Source organism: Eretmochelys imbricata, chromosome 13 (genome assembly GCF_965152235.1).
Source record: "Eretmochelys imbricata isolate rEreImb1 chromosome 13, rEreImb1.hap1, whole genome shotgun sequence".
NCBI classification, from domain to species: domain Eukaryota; kingdom Metazoa; phylum Chordata; order Testudines; family Cheloniidae; genus Eretmochelys; species Eretmochelys imbricata.
This window is the reverse complement of record NC_135584.1, coordinates 34,181,853-34,202,288: the sequence shown is the minus strand read 5'-3', so window position 1 is coordinate 34,202,288 and position 20,436 is coordinate 34,181,853. Positions and strand designations below refer to the sequence as shown.

The window sequence follows — 20,436 nt, the reverse complement described above, 5'->3', positions numbered from 1 at the left end:
CGTACTCTCATGTAATTTTAATAAGCTTATTCATGTGTTCAACCTATTCACAGATGTAGAGCTTTTGCTGTATTGGACACTATATGCCTATTTATATGAACATGAGTGTTTCCTCTAAGCCTATCAAATTGAAAAGTGAGATATAAAATATGTTAATTAGGCCTGAACTTTCTAGGACTTTGAATTCTGGGCACTGATGAAGAGACAAGAGCAGATCTTGAATACAATGGAAATGAAAATGTAAAGATGGGTGCTTGGAGTTACATGGCTGGTCCATTATTTGGAACCAATGAAGTAGGGGAAATGTGAAGGTGGTACCAATTATAGAAAAAACTGAGGGAATCCGGGTGTAGATGGGTTGGCAACGTGAAAAGAAAATTGGAAGAATATATAGGAAACAGGGAGTTTGTCTTAGAAGTGGAGGGTAAGAGAAGGGTTGGGAGACCCAAACTGGATGGATGGATGTCATACAAAAGGATATGATTAGCTACAGAGTTTCCAAGGAATTGCATTCAAGACAGGGAGTAAGGCTCCAGGAAGGTTTGACTTGACTAAGTGCAGCAGGGGGTTCAGACACTGTATTGCAAGAGTGCCATTGTGACAGATATGATGGTATCCTGGACAAATCTTACTGAACACCTTACGCTTAGTGTATGTCCACACAATCAACTAGGGGTGTGAGTCCCAGCTCATGTAGACATACTCACGCTAGCTCTCACTGAGGTAGATCACTTAAAATAGTAGTGTAGCTGTTGAACACCAAACACCTGTCAGGAATGGTCTAGATAATACTTAGTCCTGCCATGAGTGCTGGGGACTGGACAAGATGACCTCTCGAGGTCCTTTCCAGTCCTATGATTCTATGAAGTACAGACAGTGGCATGGGCAAGATATGCCAAATACATACCCATTGGGTTCAGGTGGGTTTCTACTCAGTGAAAACAGCCTGTGCCTCCACTCACTGCTGCCCATGATATTACTGCTACACTGCTAATTTTGGAATCCTAGCTGGATGCACTGGGACTGACACCTCTTGCTCATAGTGTAGACATAGCCTTAATGGTTGTTGAGAGGCAATGCCTTAAAGTCTGTAGCCTTCTGCCCTTGGGGAGCACTGGAACCATTTTGAACAGGCTGGGTCACATTCAGGGAACCATACTGACCATTGCATGGACACACTGGAGAATATGAAGAGGCCAGGAGAGTGTAAATCAGACAGATTCTGTTCCTGTAACTTAAGAGCAAAGACAGACTAATTTAGCTTCTAGTGAAGGATGAGTTTAGATGGGATTAAGTATGTGTGCCAGGCTCTGGCAGGAGCTGTTCTTCAACCACTACCCAAGGGTTTTCCTGTCTTTTCAAGTTCATTACATCCTCAGCCCAGACCAAGAGCTACTCCTTACTCTATAGGTCATTGATTTCTCCAGTTTTGCTCTTAAAAGCGACCTTGATTACGTAATCAGCCAGACAATCAGTATCTGTTCAAAGTGCAGCTTCAAAAGGATGGATTTCAAGTGAGTCATTTGCATAATTTTCACCACCAACAATTTTCTTGAAAATCCACTTCATGCATATTGTCCCCAAATGGCCTTTGATATCCCCACTGTCTGCCAGAGATTGCATGATTCATGTCTTCCTCCTAAAGAAACTCCATCCACTGTCTGTACTTCATAGAATCATAGAACTGGAAAGGACCTCGAGAGGTCATCTAGTCCAGTCCCCGGCACTCATGGCAGGACTAAGTATTATCTAGACCATTCCTGACAGGTGTTTAGGTGTTTAACAGCTACACTACTATTTTAAGTGATCGACCTCAGTGAGAGCGAGCGTGAGTATGTCTACATGAGCTAGGACTCACACCCCTAGTTGATTGTGTGGACATACACTAAGTGTAAGGTGTTAGTCAACTATTGGAAAGGGCCTCCTCCCTCACCCCATAGGGAGGGTGGCTCTACAACCCAGAGAGACCTATTGGGTGAAATGTCCATTCCATTATATGGTACAAAAAGCACAACTGTAGTGACAGATCCTGAAACAATCTTAACAATTATTAAAGGCAAACTCCATGTGTCAGACTTGATAGACAGATAGGTTTACTGAAAAATGAATAGAGTGACCACAGGATGTTACCATCGTGTTTATAGACTTTGCAGCCAGTTTTGACTCACTGCATCAACCAGCGCTGTGGATACAGCTTCACCAGTGTGGGGTGCCTGAGGGCTTAGTGTACCACAGGGAGGAACAGTACCAAGGTACATTGACCTGTGTGAGGGTCAACGGTTGTATTACAGACCGGTTTTCAGTTGAATCACAGGTGTGTCAGGTATGCAATCTCTCACCCTTTGGTATTTAATGGTATAATAGACTATCCGATGACTGAGGCCCAAGGAGGAGGTATACTATTTAAAGATTCATCTTTAGTGGATCTTGAATATGAGAATGATATTGCCTTAGTTGGAGAGACTACTGACCAAGAGCTGAGGAAAAATAGCTTAATCTATGATGATAAAACCAAAGCCATGCTTGCCTCCTATACATCAGAAATGAATGACTTGGTGATGCACATGTAGATAGCAATGACCTTGAATGGGTGAATAGTTTTACCTCTCTGGGTAGCTGGTTGGCAACAGGAGGTTCTCTATGCGAAGAAGTCACACATCTGATCAGTTTTGTGTCACTGGCATTTCAGCGTCTTCAAAGGCCTCTGCTTGGCTGGCAGAATGTTTATGTGACCACTAAGAGATGTGTGTGTTAGTGTCACCATGGCTGCATTAGCATGATGTGTATCTCCTGCTGATGATGGGCTGCTGATTTATACAATGTGAACAGCTTCAGCAGAAGAGTCTGAGAAAGCCTTGCCCTAAATTACGTTATGGCTCAGAGATTAAAACACTTTTCTGAGAGGTGGGGGTGGGGGGGCTAACTTCAAATCTCTTCTTCACTGCAGGCAGAGGTGGGAAGTGAATGAGTGAATTTCTCCCACACCTGAGTACTCCAACCAATAGGCTAAAGATATTGGGGGTGGGTGCTATGGGTCCATATGCTGGATTGTAATTTGGACTCTCCCCCTTTCCCCCCATTAATGAAAATATTTGGCAAATAGGTGTCAAATTTGCAAATAGTAGAGGGTCAACCAAATAGTGACTGCTTTTTGATGGGTGCAAGAAAACAATGTTTCATCCCCTATTTTTTTTCTCACTATCTCATGAAGTCTATTTGCTCCATTTACATTGTGGCTAGCATCTTCAAAGTACCATATGGGAGAGAAAATGATTTGCTATTTGGGTGTCTAGCTCCTCGGGTGCTTTGAAAATCTGACCCTGTCACTAAGGTTGGATACCTACATCCATTAGGCTCCTTTGGTAATCCAAGCCTCAATTCTCTTATTCTTATGCATGGTAAATTGCTGCTTAAGGACTGACCCGGCACAGTGTTACTGGTAGGTTGTTACAGAGAGTGAACTTCAGGGATCTTGCCCCAAGGGGAACAGGAAACCATCTAAACAGCTCTCAAGAATCACTTCTTAGTCTTGCAGTCAGATGAGGACAGGCTTTTTGCTCCACTCTCAGTGCTAACCGTACCTCCCTTGTCAGATGTAAGTGTTTGGGGTAAAGAAGAGTTGATATCCTGAGGTGCTGTATTGTGGAGGCAGATAGAGAGACTAGACAGACAAATCAGTAAGTAGGTAGATAGTCTAAGACAACAAAGAGAAAAGCAGAGGTCAGAACAATCTCACCATGTTTATGATCCACATTAAAAAGGCAGGTGAGTTGATTCATATTTTTATTCCTTTTTAAACTTATTTTACCCTTTCCATTCCAAAGGACCAGATTTTGTCCCTCCTTATCTAGGAGTGGGTTTCTCTACCAAGTCTCATTGACTTCTGCCTGCTCATACAGTGACAAGGTGGGTGAGGTGATATCTTTTATTGGACCAACATCCGCTGGCGAGACAAACAAGTTTTCGAGCCACACAGAGCTCTTCTCTCTCATCCACAGAAGTTGGTCCAATAAAATAGATCATCTCACGTGCCTTATCTTTCGAATATCCTGGGATTGAGACAGCCATAACTACGCTGCGTGTGCACATAGAGTAAGCTGCAGCACAGGGGCGATGGTTGGGAACCCAGCTGCTACTTGAATCACCCATCTCTCTCTCTCTCTCGGCAGCACTGAGAGATTTCATTTGGTACATGTGAGCTGTAATTTTTATTTTTGGAGAGTGTGGTGTGTGTGTGTGTTTTATGGGCCTGGAGAGGAGAAGACACTTAGTTTTAATAAGAATGTAAGAATGGCCATACTTTTTCAGACCAATAGTCCGCCTAGTTCAGTATCCTGTCTTCCAATAGTGGTTCACGACAGATGCTTCAGAGGGAGTCAACAGAACATTGCAATTTATTGAGTGATCCATCATCCCCTGTTGTCCAATTCCAGCTTCTAGCAGTCAGCATCTTAGGGACACACAGAGCATGGGGTTATGTCCCTGACCATCTTGGCTAATAGCCATTGAAGGACCTTTCCTCCACGGATTTATCTAATTGTTTTTTGAACCCAGTTATACTTTTGGCCTTCCCAACATCCCCTGGTAATGAGTTCCAAAAGTTGATTGTGTATTATGTGAAAAAGTATTTCCTTATGTTTGTTTAAAACCTGCTGCCTATTAATTTCAGTAGGTGACCCCTGGTTTGTATGGGATGTGAAAGGGTAAATAACATTCCCTTATTCACTTTTTCTACATCATTCATGATTTTGTAGATCTCTGCTATGTTCCCCCTGAATCGCCTTTTTCCAAGTCAACAGTCATTTTAATCTCTCCTCATACGGAAGCTGTTCCATACCCTTGATCATTTTTGTTGCCCTTCTATTTTAATATATCTTTTTGGAGGTGGGCCAACTACAACTGCACACAGTATTCAAGGTGTGGACATACCATGCATTTATATGGTGGCATTCTGATATTTGCTGTCCTATTATCTATCCCTTTCTTAATGGTCCCCAATATTCTGTTAGTTTTTTTTTATTTCCGCTGCACATTGAGCAGATGTTTTTAGAGAACTATCCACAATAACTCCAAAATCTCTCTTCTTAAGGGAAAACAGCTAGTTTATACCTCTTCATTTTTTTTATGTATGGATAGGATCATGTTTTCCAATATGCATTGCATTTATCAACACTGAATTTCATCTGCCATTTGTCACCCAGTTATCCAGTTTTGTGAGATCCCCTTGTAACTCTTCTCAGTTTGTTTGGGCTTAACTATCTTGAGAAATTTTCTATCATATGCAAAAATTTTGTATGATTTGACCTTTTTTCGAGGTCATTTATGTCTATGTTGAAGAGCAATGGTCCCAGTAAAGATCTTTGCGGGGGCCAGCTATTTACTTCTCTAGATTGTGACATTTCCCCTTCACACAGAATCTGCCTGGGCTTACATTCAGGTTCTAGTATAAAGTCAATCTCTGTTCTTAGGTATTTGTCTTATGAGTTGATAATGAAGGAATGGTTATTTTCTCTCTAAGGTCATATGGGGAGAAAAATAAATGGGACATTGGAGAGAGCATTGGCCTCATTCCCATTCCCAATGAAAACTAATGTCAAAATAATCACTGACGTTTATGGGGGCAGGATAGATGCTCTTCTATATGTAAAGCCTGATATTCAGACATGCAGAACAATGAGTCAAAAGTCCCACTGAGTCAGAGTTTAAATGACTTAGGAACAACAGACCCATTAATTTTCTATCAGGCCCTTCTTTTCAAGTTTGTCACAGTGCCGAGAGAATATTTGCTGGTCCCATTCACTTCTTATTGAAAAATCCTGATGATTTTAATAGATATGACTCCAATCATACACTACAGATATTAAATAGTGTGTTCAACAAAATTATCTAGAACAACTGACAAAATGTAATAGAGAAAGAGATTATTTTTAAAGATTTGTCCAGATGCCCAGCTATTACAAATTGGCCATAGCTCCATTGGAGTCAATCTTCCGGACCCCATGCTGCCCTAACTCATCTGTAGCTCTGTTGAAGTCATAAGGCCAGATTGAAGAGAGAGTGTGGGAATGCCTTCATAGCCTTGGGGTTAGAACCCTCATCCCAGATGCAGAAGTCCAAGCATCCAGTAACCCTGCTGCACTGCCTCTTTTATCATGTATCCACAGCGGAACAGGGTCAAGAGGAGAGCCTGAGGGAGGCCCACAGCAGACTGTCCCTTAGTCACACCTGAGCAGGGTATTTGTGAATACCAGCGGGACCTGATGCTGGAATTTAGGCATCGAAAGTGGCACTTAGGTGCCCAAGTCCTTTTGTGAATCCAGCCCATTTTGTCAATTTAAAACGCACAAATTCCATGCAGTGTCTCTCTCTCCCTCTCTCTCTCTCTCTCTCTCAATTTACTCTATTTAAAACACACCTTTTATATGCAGGAATAGGGCTCTCTTTACAGGCATGCTATTGGTCTGAGGATCTCCACATGCTGTTTCAATTTACTTTTATGAGAAGTGTTAATTTCATTTTTTTCTGGTCTCCCAGATCAGATTTCCTAAATAAACGCCAATGGAAAATCAAACCAAAGTGACTGAATTTATTCTTCTGGGACTTTCCAGTGACCCACAGGTGCAGATTTTCCTCTTCCTGGTGTTTTTAGTTATTTACCTGGTTACTCTGGTTGGTAACATACTGATCATGCTAGTGATTGGAGCTGATTCTCACCTTCACACCCCGATGTACTTCTTCCTCTTCCATTTATCTTTTGTCGATATCTGCTATTCCTCCATCACAGTGCCTACAATGCTGATGAACTTCCTAGCAGAGCACAACATTATTTCACTCAACGGCTGCATTACCCAGATGTTCTTCTTTATCCTTTTAGCTGGTACAGAAGTTTTCATTCTTTCAGCAATGGCTTATGATCGCTACGCCGCCATCTGTGACCCATTACATTACACAGAGATGCTGAGCAAAGGGATCTGTGTTCAGCTGGTGAGTGGGGCATGGACCATCGGGTTTTTATATGCCCTGCTTAACACAGTTTTCACCTTCAAGTTGCATTTCTGTGGGCCCAATGAAATCCGCCATTTCAGCTGTGAGCTCCCTCCCCTATTACAACTGTCCTGCACGGATACCTTCACCAATCAAGTGGTGCTTCTCACTTCTGCTGTGATGCTTGGAGCAATCTCCTTCCTCCTCACCCTGATCTCCTACATTCACATCATCTCCACCATCCTGAGGATGTCTTCTGTGCAGGGCAAGCAAAAAACCTTCTCCACCTGCAGCTCCCACATGATTGTGGTTGGTTTGTTGTACCTGGGAGCTTTTATCCAGTACACAAAGCCCAGCTCAATCTCCTCTGTAGCTTTGGATGAAATGGTCTCCATCCAGTACAGCATCTTGACTCCCATGCTAAACCCCATCATCTACAGCCTGAAAAACAAGGAGGTGAAAACAGCTCTAAGGAATATATTGTGTAAATTCAAGTTTCTCAAGTAGTGTTGAACATAGAACTGTGGGTAACTAGTGTTGTGATAAATGAAGGTGTGGAGGGGAGCTCCCTTTTATGGACACCCAGCCAGCCATTAGCTGTTCTCTAACTGCTCTACCCATAAAGGGTTAAAAAGTCTCAATGCTATGCGTAGGTAAAAGGAAGTGAGTGGGCATCTGGCCAAAAGAGCCAATGGGAAGGCTAGAACTTTTTAAAATTGAAAAAAGACTCCCCTTTTGTCTGTCTGTCTGTTGTTCTCTTGGGGAGAGGCAGACAGGGCACATCTATGCTGTGAAAAGCTTGAGTCAGGTATGAAAAAATCATCAGTATCATACCTAGAAACTACTCATTTAAACCCCAGATATCTAAGTAGATTAGGAAATGTCTAGGAAGATGCGATTAGGTTTATTCCTTTTATTTCTTGATGGCTTGTAGATTCCTCTATGCTAACCCCAGGCGCTTTTGGTTTGTAACCTTTAAGATAGACCTCAAGAAAGCTATTCTTGGTGCTTAACCCTTGTAGTTGCTCTTTTAAAATCTAGCAATAGCTGAGTTCCCAGATGTATTTTCTTTCCTTTTAAAAAATAAAATGTACCTTTTTTAAAGAACAGAATAGAATTTTTGTGTCTTAAGAGGTTTGTGCACGTTGTTTAATTAGCTGGTGACAACAGCTGATTTTCCCTTTTTTTTTTCTTTTTTTTTTTTCCTTTCTCAGCTCTTCCCCAGAGGGGGCATGGTGAAAAGACTTTTGGGTACCCCACAGGAAGGAATTCTCAGGTGCGCCTCCCTGGGCTCTCAAAGGGGTTCTGCACTTGGGTGGCGACCTACCAATCCAAGGTCAAAGAAAAGCTATAACCTTGGGAGTTTAATACAAGCCTGGAGTGGCCAGTATTAATTTTTAGAATCCTTGCGGGCCCCCACCTTCTGCACTCGAAGTGCCAGAGTAGGGAATCAGCCTTGACATGGTGGCAGAGCGGTTTTGAACCAGAGGCACAGACCTCAGGATTTTAAAGGGATGCATTTTTCCTTTTGGCAACCTGTAAAGCGGGGGGGGGGTGTCTTTTTTTTTCTTTCTTTTCTGCCTGAGGGGGAACAGCCACACAAAGGGTTTAGCCTGCAAAGACAGGGAGTCCAACAAGCAGTTTATTATTTTTTCTAGCTTCGTGGCAACGAAATAGCTAGGCTAGAGTATGGTAGCCTGTGCATGAGGTTGCGGTCAGGCACCGAAACCCTAGAGCAACCAGTCTTCCCAAAGCGGCAAGCCATGGAGAAGACAGACCCAGATCAAGCCCAGACATCCAGCCTCAGGACAGAAATGCAGGGAGGGAATGGGGGACTGGAGATTTCCCTGGAGGGAATGGTCAGCTCTCCCCATCCCAAGATCCAGGTGCCAAGATGGAGGGATGCCCTTAACCCAGACAGAGTTCTAACTACGGAAGTGTCATAAATATAAAGGGAAGGGTAAACACCTTTAAAATCCCTCCTGGCCAGAGGAAAAATCCTCTCACCTGTAAAAGGTTAAGAAGATAGGATAACCTCGCTGGCACCTGACCAAAATGACCAATGAGGAGACAAGATACTTTGAAAAGCTGGGAGGAGGGAGAAAAACAAAGGGTCTGTCTGTGTGATGCTTTTGCCAGGGACAGAACAGGAATGGAGTCTTAGAACTTAGTAAGTAATCTAGCTAGATATGCGTTAGATTGATTTCTTTAAATGGCTGAGAAAATAAGTTGTGCTGAATAGAATGACTATTCCTGTCTGTGTGTCTTTTTGTAACTTAAGGTTTGGCCTAGAGGAATTCTCTATGTTTTGAATCTAATTACCCCGTTTACCCTACCCTATTTACCATCCTGATTTTACAGAGGTGATTCTTTTTACTTCTATTAAAATCCTTCTTCTCAGAAACTGAATGCTTTTTCATTGTTCTTAAGATCCAAGGGTTTGGGTCTGTGGTCACCTATGCAAATTGGTGAGGATTTTTATCAAACCTTCCCAAGGAATTGGGGTGCAAGGGTTGGGAGGATTTTGGGGGGAAAGACGTTTCCATACAACGCTTTCCTAATAAAAATAAACCCAGATAAATGTTTAGTGGAAGGGCAAAGGGTAAAATAGTTTGTACCTTGGGGAACTTTTAACTTAAGCTGGTAAAAGTAAGCTTAGGAGATTTTCATGCAGGTCCCCACATCTGTACCCTAGAGTTCAGAGTGGGGAAGGAACCTTGACAGGAAGAAAGGAATTTCTTCCTAGAGATGAAGCGTTGGGAGGCGGAAGTTGGGGTGAAATGCTTGGAGTCAGAAGCAGAGGCAAAGCACTTGGAAGCAGAAGAGAAGCGCTTGGAGGTGGAGGGAAGGAGAGGAGAGAGCCAAAGCACTTGGAGGCAGAAATGGAGGTGAACCACTTAGAGGTGGAGACAGAGCTGAAGCGCTTAGAGCTGGAAAGGGCTAAGCTGGGTCAACCAGGTAGAATCATAGAATATCAGGTTGGAAGGGACCTCAGGACAACGACCTCCCATGTCTTATATCAAACACTCCTGGTAATCCACCCCAGAAGATATTAGCCTTTCTCATGGCTGCATCACTTTACTGATTCATTCGATTTGTGATCCACAATAACCCCAGATCCTTTTCAGCTATGCCACCACCTCACTAGTTATATCCCATTTTGCAGTTGTGCTTTTGATATTTCCTTCCGAAGGGCATGTGTACACTGGCACCTTAAAGTGCTGCAACTTTCTCACTCAGAGGTGTGAACCCCCGCCCCCGGGCTCTGCAAGTTTCAGCGCTGGAGCTGGGCCGAGCAGGTGGCCAGTGAGATATGGGAGGGGACGTTCGGCAAACAAAGCCAGTCATGAGAAGTTCCTAAGAACTGGGAGTAAATGGAAATAACCTACCAGATGGTCTGCAGAGTAAAGAAACAACAGGTGTGTTGGCCCAGGTGTGGGCTTCAAACAGCCCTGCTGGTGCCACTCAATCCAATCCCACTTGCCCTGCTATCTCAGCCCTGGGATCTCCCAGCTCTGCTGGTGCCCCTCACTCATGGCCCCCCATTCCCTTGCTAGCCCAGCCTTTGATTCTCTCCCCTGAACAACTCTGCAGATAGACCTCTGTCCTGACCCTCAAACCCCTGTTACCCAGGGCTCCCCCGTCCCCACACACAGCTCCACTTCGGCACCCTAATGTCTGACTCTGAGAACTGTTTCCATTCACTACATGGTATGTGGGGGGACACACCTTTCGCTGTGCGAGTTGCAGGGAGATGTCCGTGCTGATATGCTCTGCAAGTCAGTTGGGCTCAGTGAGAACTGCCTGATTCAGATGAGAAGGTTTCACCCTCCAGTCTATGGTCATTGTGTGTCCCCAGCCAATCCGGGCGGACAGGCGAACCCCTTGAGCGCTGAACCCCATAGCCCAGTGGGAATCAAAGTCATGAGCCCTGGTTTACAAACCAAGCCCTGAGCCCAGCACCCCTGTCTGATAGGCCAGAGCCAGGGGTGAGGGGCTGGGCTGAGGAGCTTACCTGGGCTCCTCTGGAGTGATCCATTCCCCTCAAAAAAGCCTTAATATCTGAGCAGGGACAGGTCTCCCCGGGGTGCTCTGCAGCTTCCTCAGCATTTCTGTCTCCAAAAAAGGCTCTTCATCTCGTCCCCTTAGGAGGAGCTCAGAGCTGGAAGCCACCCCTGGGCAAACACAGCGGCACAGCCCCAGACCATGATCAGCTCTATGTCCGTTCCTGCCAGCCCTGCAGAGCGGCCCCCTCACACCGAGGGATCCCCTGGAAAAGGCATTTCCTTGTGTGTGCAGCAGTCGGTGGGACAGGTGAAGGCCTGATCCTGGCCCACGTCCCTCTCCTTTAGGCTTCACTGACTGCCTTGCAACCCAATGAAATCCACTGGGGTCTTTACCCTGGCTGTGCCTCGGGCCCTACAGCAACAAAGTGTATGTTTTTAATCCTTTTATGAAGAGGTTCAACCTAGTCCGGCAAATTGCCAGCAGTGCTATGATGGGTCTCGAGCTTTCTCTTCTTGGGGGGTAGGGGGGTTCAGGGCACTGTTTCTTGCCCCTGAACTGGGGTATTAACTGCCCCACTAGTGTCCTAGAGGAGGGGAGTGGGGAGGGAGGGACCCGGGCCCATCCTCTACTCCAGGTCCCAGCCCAGGGGCCCTAGGGATAGCGGTAAACCACTTGAACTAGTGGTTCCTTCCCCTGGGCTACTTCTCTCTCCTGCCCTTCAGCTCGTGGGGCTTCCTGCCCTCCCTCAGCACAAACCAGGTGTCCCTTTATTTAGGGTCTTGGTCTTCTTAGCCCACCACAGCACTTCTCCAAACTCTCCTCTGCTTCCCTCCAAACTGCTCTCTGCTCCAGCACCAATCCACTCTGCTTCAACTCCTCCTCTACTCTGATTGAAGCAGGGTTTTTTATCAGGTGACTGGATTCAGGTGCTTTAATTAATCGATAGCAAACTTTCTTCCCTCTACAGGGAACAAGGTTCCCTTCTAACCCTCTCCTGCTGCCCTCTGGCCTGGGCTTTCCTTGCTTTTTGCCCCTGCTTGCAGCTTCCCCCCCCGCCCCCGACTGGGACAGATGCTCTTGCCCCTTCTTCCTCCTTTTTCTTTTTTGTTTTTCTGCTGCTGCTTGAGTGCTGGTCAGCTGCCAGCTGGCTGTCGGTCCCCCCTGCCCCGCCTGCCCTCGGACACTTCTGCCGCTCCAGCTGAGGCCCCCTGAGAAAGAGGGTCCTGCTGACCTGCTCCCCAGAGGGGAGAAGTGGAGGGACCCAGCCCCCAGACCCAGCCGCTTCCTGTTTGTTTGTGGACCCGTATCCGGCTGAGAGAGACTTTTATCATCTGCTCCGGCATCCCTGGAATGCTACAGCTGCAAAGAAAGCCCGGAAAAGAAAGGGAAAAAGCCATCCACCGGAGGAAAACCGCCCGGGGAATCTACAAATCACCGTGGAGGGGGCCTTAGACTGAGTAACTTTCGAACTGTGCTCTCATGTGGGGGGAAGCCTTGACTGTGTCCTGACTGTGTTTGTAGGGACACAGGGAGTGTGGCACGGAGCTGCCCCCCGATCCATCTGTGTCCTCCCAACCCCCACACTACTATCTTCACCGCTGCCCCCCTCCACCGTCTTTGCTGGCTGTTTAACATCTGCCTCTGGACTCAGCTGCTTGCCTTGATTCCACCGTGTGGGCCAGAAGCACCAGCCAACCAAACAGGACTCTCTGTACAAGCGTACAGTGGTTCATGTGCCCCCTCCCCCAAATTGTCAACCCCACAGCTTGTCCCTTTTTACCTGACCCCAACTCCTGTTAACCACCTGCCACCACCCACGCTGGGGCATCGGCAATGGAGGGCACCGGGGTGACCTCTGCCGCTGCCATGCCCATCGCCGCCCCAGACTCTAGGGGAGCCCCCCCAGCCGGTGGGAAAGGCAAGGGCAAGAAGAAGAGGAAGGGCCCCACTAAAACCACCAGGCCCTCCATGGCAGGGGCCACCCCCACTGCTGCGGCCCCGCCACCGACCACGGTTTGTACCCCTAGAGCCGCTAGAGGACCTGGGCGTCCACCTGGTCCTGACCTCTGTCCCTCCTTTTCTCCCCAGTGCTGCCCTGTTACCCGCCCTTTCCACCCTGGGGAAACCTGTTTCTTTTATCAGCCCTCTCCCGTTGGGCTGCAAGGACCCCACCTTCCGTCACATCTTTTCCTTCCGCCGGCAAGTGAAGCTTCTACTGCTGTCGGCAGCACGTGATGGAGAGGCACTTGAGGGGTCCTTCCTAGTCCCCCACCAGGGGGCTCGTTACCGGGTGTACTTCTCCACGGGGGAAGCCCGGTGCTACCTCTGCTGGGCGTCGGGGCATGTCTGAAGGGACTGCCCCTTAGCCCGGCAAGGAGGGGCACCTGGGATTCCCGAGACCCGGCAGGACATCGGCCCCATCATTGCCATCGTCCCTGGCTGCCCAGTACCTGAACCCGCCCCCCCATCCTCTTCGGATCACCACTACTCCAGCTCAGGCCCAAGGGGCACCTCCCCTACAATGCCCAGGCGAGCGGGAGAGCCCCGCCCTTGCTGCTGACAATCTGGCGGGGCCTATGGAGGAGGATGTGGCAGAGATACCACCAGGCATGGGAAAGAGAATCCTCCCTCCCTTATGCTGTCCCACCGTTCCCCCCCAAGTCCCTGAGCCATCGCCTTTACCCCCTGACAAGACCCCTGCTAACCAGCCCCCAGATGATGCCATGGAGGGTCGGGCCCTAGTCCAGGGGAAGCGAGGCAAGCAGAAGGCTCAAGCTCCACCTCATCTAACCGAAGGGGAGGCCCCCCGGAAGACCAGAAAGGGGGGCACTGATGCCGAGCTTTCTGCTTTGCCCAAGAGTGTGTCCCATCCACCAGTGTCAGCTGGGAAAGACGTGGTAGCACTGGAAGGTAGTGTCTCCCCTCCACGGGAGACCCTCCCCTCCGAGACCCTCGAGGAAGCCCCTTCTGTCCTGACACTATCCGAAGCCCCCGTGAACCTCTAGGCAACTGTTGTGGCGGGTGCCAGCGGGGAGAACCCCGGGGCGGCGGAAAGTGTCCTCTCCTCCATGTTCGAGGAGATCGAGGCCCTAGATCTGACCCCGGTCGCCCAGGGAGAGGACAATCTTTTGCCAGCAAACCTCGATCTGGGCGACCTCACTCCACCCCTCTTTTCCCCATGCTCCCTCCCCCTAACTGCTGCTTCTGCTCCCACCTCCGAGGAGCCCCTGGACTCCTCCATCGACCCGGCCACTGATGGCACCCCGCTGACAACCACTGACCCTGCTCAGGTGACAGCCGGCGCCACGCGGCTGGGACAAGAGTCACCAGGGGCACCCCCCGGTTGGTGCGGAGCAATCAACTTCCTTCCCGGGCAGGGGTCTTACAGAAGAGAATCCACCTCCTGATGCTGTGGCCACTAAATCCACCATAGAGTCCACGCCCGGTATCACTGAGAGCTCCCTCCTCACCCCCTTAACCCTCGAGCCTGATAGGGAGGTGCCACCATCCAGCTGCTTGCCTCACAAAACCCAGAACCTTGCCTCTGCCCCTGTTCCTGCCCCTATCCCTATCCAGTTTACCTCCTGCAATGTTATCGCTGCCCCCGGGGATGTCTCCATCCCTTTTCCAACTGATGACCCCCAGGGAGCGGCCTTTGTGTTCTCCCGCCCCGACCCATTAGGGGCTGCTATTTTCCCTCCACCGCCCCCCATCGCCCCAGGGCTTGAGGCGGGCCTAGAAGCTCCAGCCCATCAGGCACTCCATCGGGGGTCTGCACCCTGCTTGCCCATTTTAGTGGGCCACGGGGCTGCACCAAGGGCCCCGCCGGGGAACAACTGGAAAACCGTAACCCCACCCCCCCATGAGCTGCGAGGAGAGCTGTGGAAGTTTTTAGAGGATGTCCGTGGCTCCCACAACAAGGTACAGCTTGCTCTCCAGCGATGGGGGGACTTTTCTCAAATCCTCCGGGCCACAAGGGCCCTCATGGGGGAAGTTAAAGGGACGGGGAAGCGGGATGCCGCGGCCTACTGGCGGGTCCACGTCTTCCATGAACAATTACTCACCTACGGAATGGGTCAAGGACTGTTGCACGGCCCGCTGGGGGATGCGAGCGTCCCTGCCAGTGAGGATCCCCCCTGGCCCTTCCCATGACACCTCTCACCATCGCAACGTTGAACACCCGGGGTTGTAGGATGGCTTTTCGCGGGTCCTAGGTGCTCTCCTTCCTTCGGGAGGGAGGGTACTCTGTGGTTTTCCTGCAGGAGACCCATACGGATCCGACCACCGAAGACAGTTGGTGGCTGGGGTGGGGGGACAGGGTCTACTTTAGCCATTCCACGGTTCAATAGGCTGGAGTGGCGACCCTGTTCTCCCCCGACCTGCGGCCCGAGGTGCTAGGGGTCGCTGAGGCCGTGCCAAGTCGCCTGCTGCATCTCCAGGTCTGTATGGAGGGGCTCGTGGTTAACCTCGTTAACGTCTATGCCCCAACATCGGGCCCGGAGCGGCTGCAATTCTATCAGCAGGCGTCCGCCTTCCTCGGCACCTTAGATTCTCACGAGTGCCTGGTCCTGGGAGGGGATTTTAATACCACCTTCGAGGAGCGGGACCGCTCAGGGACCGAGCAGAGCCCGGCCGCCGCGGACACCCTCCGGGAGATAGTCGAACATCACTCCCTAGTGGACATTTGGCGTGACCACCACCCGGATGACACTTCCACGTCCACCTTTGTCCGGGTGGAGGCCCATCGGTCGAGCCACTCCCGGTTGGACCGCATTTATTTATCACGCTTCCATCTCTCACAAGCCCACTCCTCCAGCATTGAGCTGGCCCCATTTTCTGACCATCACCTAGCCACCGTGACAGCCTCCCTCTGTGCGGAGAGGCCGGGGCCAGCCTATTGGCATTTTAACAACAGCTTGTTGGAGGATGTGGGCTTCGTGACGTCATTCTGGAAATTCTGGCTGGCCTGGCTAGGGCAACGGCGTGCCTTTCCCTCGGCGCAGCGATGGTGGGACCTGGGGAAGGTGCGGGCCCAGCTTTTCTGCCGTGACTACACCCGGGGCACCAGCCGGCGGAGAAATGCGGAGATAGAGCAGTTGGAATGGGAGGTCTTAGAGATGGAGAGGCATCTGGCCGCCAGCCCCGAGGACCTGCTCCTCTGCGGAGCGTGCCGGGAGAAGCGGGAGGAGCTCCAGGCCCGCGAGGACCATCGGGCCCGAGGTGCCTTTGTTCGATCCCGCATCCACCTCCTTCAGGAGATGGATCGCGGCTCCCGCTTCTTCTATGCCCTGAAGAAAATGAGGGGGGCCAAGAAACATGTCACCTGCCTCCTGGCAGAAGAAGGCACCCCCCTCACGGAACTGGTGGAGATGTGCGGGAGGGCCCAAGCCTTCTATGCAAGTCTTTTCTCCCCGGATCTGACCAACCCTAGCACTTGCAGAGTGCTTTGGGAGGAGCTCCCTATGGTCAGAGAGAGTGACCGAGACCAGCTAGAGTTGCCTCTCACTCTGGCCGAATTCTCGGAAGCCCTCCGTCGTATGCCCACTAATAAGTCTCCAGGCATGGACGGGCTGACCGTGGAGTTCTACTGCATGTTTTGGGATGTCCTCGGCCCAGACCTAGTCACCGTCTGTGCCGAGGCTCTGCAGAGCGGGGTCCTCCCTCTTTCATGCAGGCGAGCTGTGCTCGCCTTATTGCCGAAGAAGGGGGACCTCCGCGATTTACGAAATTGGTGTCCCGTCTCGCTCCTCAGCACGGACTAAAAAATCGTAGAGAAAGCAATCTCGCTGCGGCTAGGGTCTGTGCTGGCGGACGTGATCCACCCAGACCAGACCTACACTGTCCCAGACCGCAGTATCTTTGATAACCTATTTCTGGTTCGAGATCTTTTGTCACTCGGGTGTAGAGATGGTCTGTTGTTCGCCCTCCTGTCCCTAGATCAGGAGAAGGCGTTCAATAGGGTGGACCATGGGTACCTCCTGAGCACTCTGCAGGCGTTTGGCTTTGGACCCTAGTTTGTGGGTTTTCTCAGGTGCTGTACGCTTCTGCAGTCTGGTTAAGCTCAACTGGACCCTGACCGAACCGGTCAGCTTCGGGCGAGGAGTACGGCAGGGGTGCCCCCTCTCGCACCAACTGTATGCTCTGGCGATCGAGCCCTTCCTCTGTCTCCTCCGAAGGAGGTTGACAGGGTTGGTGCTGCGGGAGCCGGAGCTGCGGCTGGTCCTGTCGGCATACGCTGATGACGTGCTCCTCATGGTCCAGGACCCATGTGACTTGATGCTGGTGGAGGCTTGCCAGGCCATCTATTCGGCAGCCTCCTCCACCCTGGTCAACTGGGTCAAGAGCTCTGGCCTTGTGATAGGAGACTGGTGGCAGACGAGCTCCCTCCCACCCACGCTTCAGACCATCTGGTGGAGCGCGGGTCCGCTGCTCTACCTCGGCGTTTACCTTTCTGCCACGCATCCCTCTCCACCAGAGAACTGGGAAAATTTAGGGGGCGGGGTGATAGAGCAGTTCCGGAAATGGACAGGACTACTCTGATGTCTCTCCATCCGAGGGAGAGCCCTGGTGCTTAATCATCTAGTCCTGTCCATGCTCGGGTACTGGCTCAACACCCTGGTCCCGGCCCCAGGTTTCCTGACCAACCTCCGGACATCGATTCTGGGGTTCTTTTGGTCAGGAATGCACTGGGCCCCTGTAGGGGTTCCTCATCTACCCCTGAAGGAAGAAGAACAGGGCCTGAAGTGTCTGCACACTCAGTTCCATGTCTTCCGGCTCCAGGCCCTACAGAGGCTCCTCTATGGTGTAGGCAGTTCGGCATGGGGCATACTGGCGCACGCCATCCTGCGCCGCATCCGAGGGCTCCGATATGACCAGCAGCTGTTTTATCCCCGTCCGGGAGGTCTTCCGCGAGACCTCTCCGGGCTGCCGGTCTTCTACCAGGACCTCCTCCGGACTTGGGAACTGTTTTTAATGACCAGGTCCATGGCGGCCACCGAGGGGGCAGATCTCCTCGCGCAGCCCCTGCTACACAACCCCCAGCTCCGTGTGCAGGTGGTGGAGTCCTGCTCGGTGCACCAGAGCTTTATCCTGGCAGAAGTCACGAGAGTCGGAGACTTCCTGGACTACGACCGGGGAGGCTGGCTGGATCCCCTGACGCTCGCTCGGCGCATGGGGCTGTCCAGACCTCGTACCCCCCGGCGCGTACTTCAGGAGGTGAAGGCCGCTTTGCCGCCCGCTGCTCGAGCTTACCTTGACTGGGTCCTGCTCAAGGGCATGCCCCACCCACCCTCTACCGCAGACCTGCCAGACCTTTTCATTGGACCCCTGCCCCATAGACCCAATTGACCTCCTCACCCCTTTACTGCAAGCCGGCTGCATGAACTGCAGCCGGTATGTTTCCAAACTGTGCCAAGGAAACATCTATACACGCTCGTGCTCCACACCCTTCACGCCCTCACCCTAGTGTCCCGCCCCGACACAAAGTGGCGAGACCTTCTGCCACCTTTGGAGGGTAAAGAGCCCCAGTGGGCCAGCCTATTTTCCGCCTTGGTTCCGAGGCCTGTCGGGGACATCAGTTGGCGGCTCCTTCACGGAGCTGTGAGCATGGGCATGCACTTGGCGCGGTTCACCCCCGTCCCAGATACTTGTCCTTTTTGCGGTGTGAGGGAAACCCTGGCGCACGTAGGTTTGGAGTGCACCAGGCTGCAGCCCCTGTTCTGGCTCCTCACAAATCTTTTATTACGTTTTTGGTTGCATTTTTCCCCTTTTTATTTATGCACTCTCCATCCGTGGCCTCACAAAGTCGTGGGATTTCCTAGTTAACCTCCTCCTGGCCCTGGCTAAAATGGCCATCTCTAAAGCCAGAGAGAGGAGGTTGGCCGATGGAATTTCCTGTGACTGTGGGGCCATTTTCCGATCCTCGGTCCGTTCACGTATCCGGGTGGAGTTCCTCTGGGTGGCGTCCACCAACTCCCTTGATGCTTTTGAGGAGTGGTGGGCGCTGTCCGAGGTTCTCTGCTTGGTGTCCCCGTCCGGTTCCCTTTGTTTGACCCTTTGACTGGGGGAGAGAGTAAGGGACCCCAGCCTGAGCCATTGCTGCTGCGGAGACCACCACCTTAGAGGGGTCCTTTCACACACGTGTGCACATGCCCCGCTCCCGGATTGGCCACCCCACAGCCTGCCCTTCTTGTTGGGTGTTTTCAAAGGAGGGAATTGTTGGTGACACTGGGCGTGACGCCAGGTAACTCGAGGGGGTGGCAGACCTTGAGAGTCGATGAAGCCCCCTCGCTCTGGGCCACGAGGTAACTCGGAAGGGTGCAAGACCACAAGAGTCGAGGAAGCCCCCAGCCCTGGGCACGGGCAAGCTTGAACACTTACCTCCCCTGAAGCTAATGAGAAAAAAATTGTGACTGGTTGCTGTGTTACACATTGCATATGCAGTTGTTTTTGTTTTGTAAGTGTGTTATGCAAATAAAAATACCTTTTTTGCTTCAAAAAAAAAACACTCTCCTGCTGCCCTCTGGCCATGCTCTATCACACTAGGCACAGAGATGTGGGGTGGCTAATGCAGCGTCACACAGCGTGCGTCTACACTGCAGAGTCCACCATGGTTCTGACACTTGTTTATCACCAAACCTGTTGTCATGCACAGGGGCATGTTAATGTAGATGGAATATGTGGGCTCAGCCAGTCACAGGTGCTAACAAGATCCTCTCACTGTCCAACAAGTGGGGACTGGGGAGACCCAGAAAACAAGAGGCTGAGTGTCAGACTTGATGGCTACCAGCAGAGATGGGGGCAGGGGGAGAACCAAGGGCTGGGCTAGCAGGCAGCAGAGGTTCAGGAGGGTCAGGGCAGTGTCAGAGCTGGGGATGGGGAAAGCTCAGGACTGGGCGAGCTAGGAGTGAGTGGCACCGGCAGAGCTGTTTAAAGCCCACACCTTGGCCAACACACCCTGTCAATTTTCCACTCCCTAGCCCACCTGGCAGGTTATTTCCTTTTACTCCCAGTTCTGAGGAATTCTTGTCACTGGCTTTGTTTACTGACTGTATACCCCTAGCTCTCTGCCCAGTTGGGCTCCATTTCAGCCCTTGATCACAGTCTGCAGGGGAGGAGAAGCTGGAGGAAACACTGACAAATAACCTCTGGAGGCCCCAGCAGCAAAGAAGGGAGAGAGGCCAGATGAGCAGGGGAAAAGCCTGTGTCTACACTGCAGAGTCCACCATGGTTCTGACACTTGTTTATCACCAAACCTGTTGCCATGCTGTCAAGGTTCCTTCCCCACTCTGAACTCTAGGGTACAGATGTGGGGACCTGCATGAAAATCTCCTAAGCTTACTTTACCAGCTTAGGTTAAAACTTCCCCAAGGTACAAACTATTTTACCCTTTGCCCTTCCACTTCCACTGCCACCATCAAACGTTTATCTGGGTTTATTTTTATT

At 50.6% G+C, this 20,436-nt stretch overlaps 1 protein-coding gene across 1 annotated transcript; it reads left to right on the top strand.

The window, feature by feature from the left end:
- Positions 1-6,558: 6,558 nt before the first annotated feature.
- LOC144273662 (olfactory receptor 5V1-like) lies at positions 6,559-7,491 on the top strand. The gene has a single exon (XM_077832350.1). It carries the CDS (start codon positions 6,559-6,561, stop codon positions 7,489-7,491), a length of 933 nt encoding a protein of 310 aa, XP_077688476.1.
- Positions 7,492-20,436: the final 12,945 nt, after the last annotated feature.

Bases quoted from the DNA above. Each gene is read 5' to 3' on its own strand.
- LOC144273662 (XM_077832350.1), top strand. From the start codon at position 6,559: ATGGAAAATCAAACCAAAGTGACTGAATTTATTCTTCTGGGACTTTCC.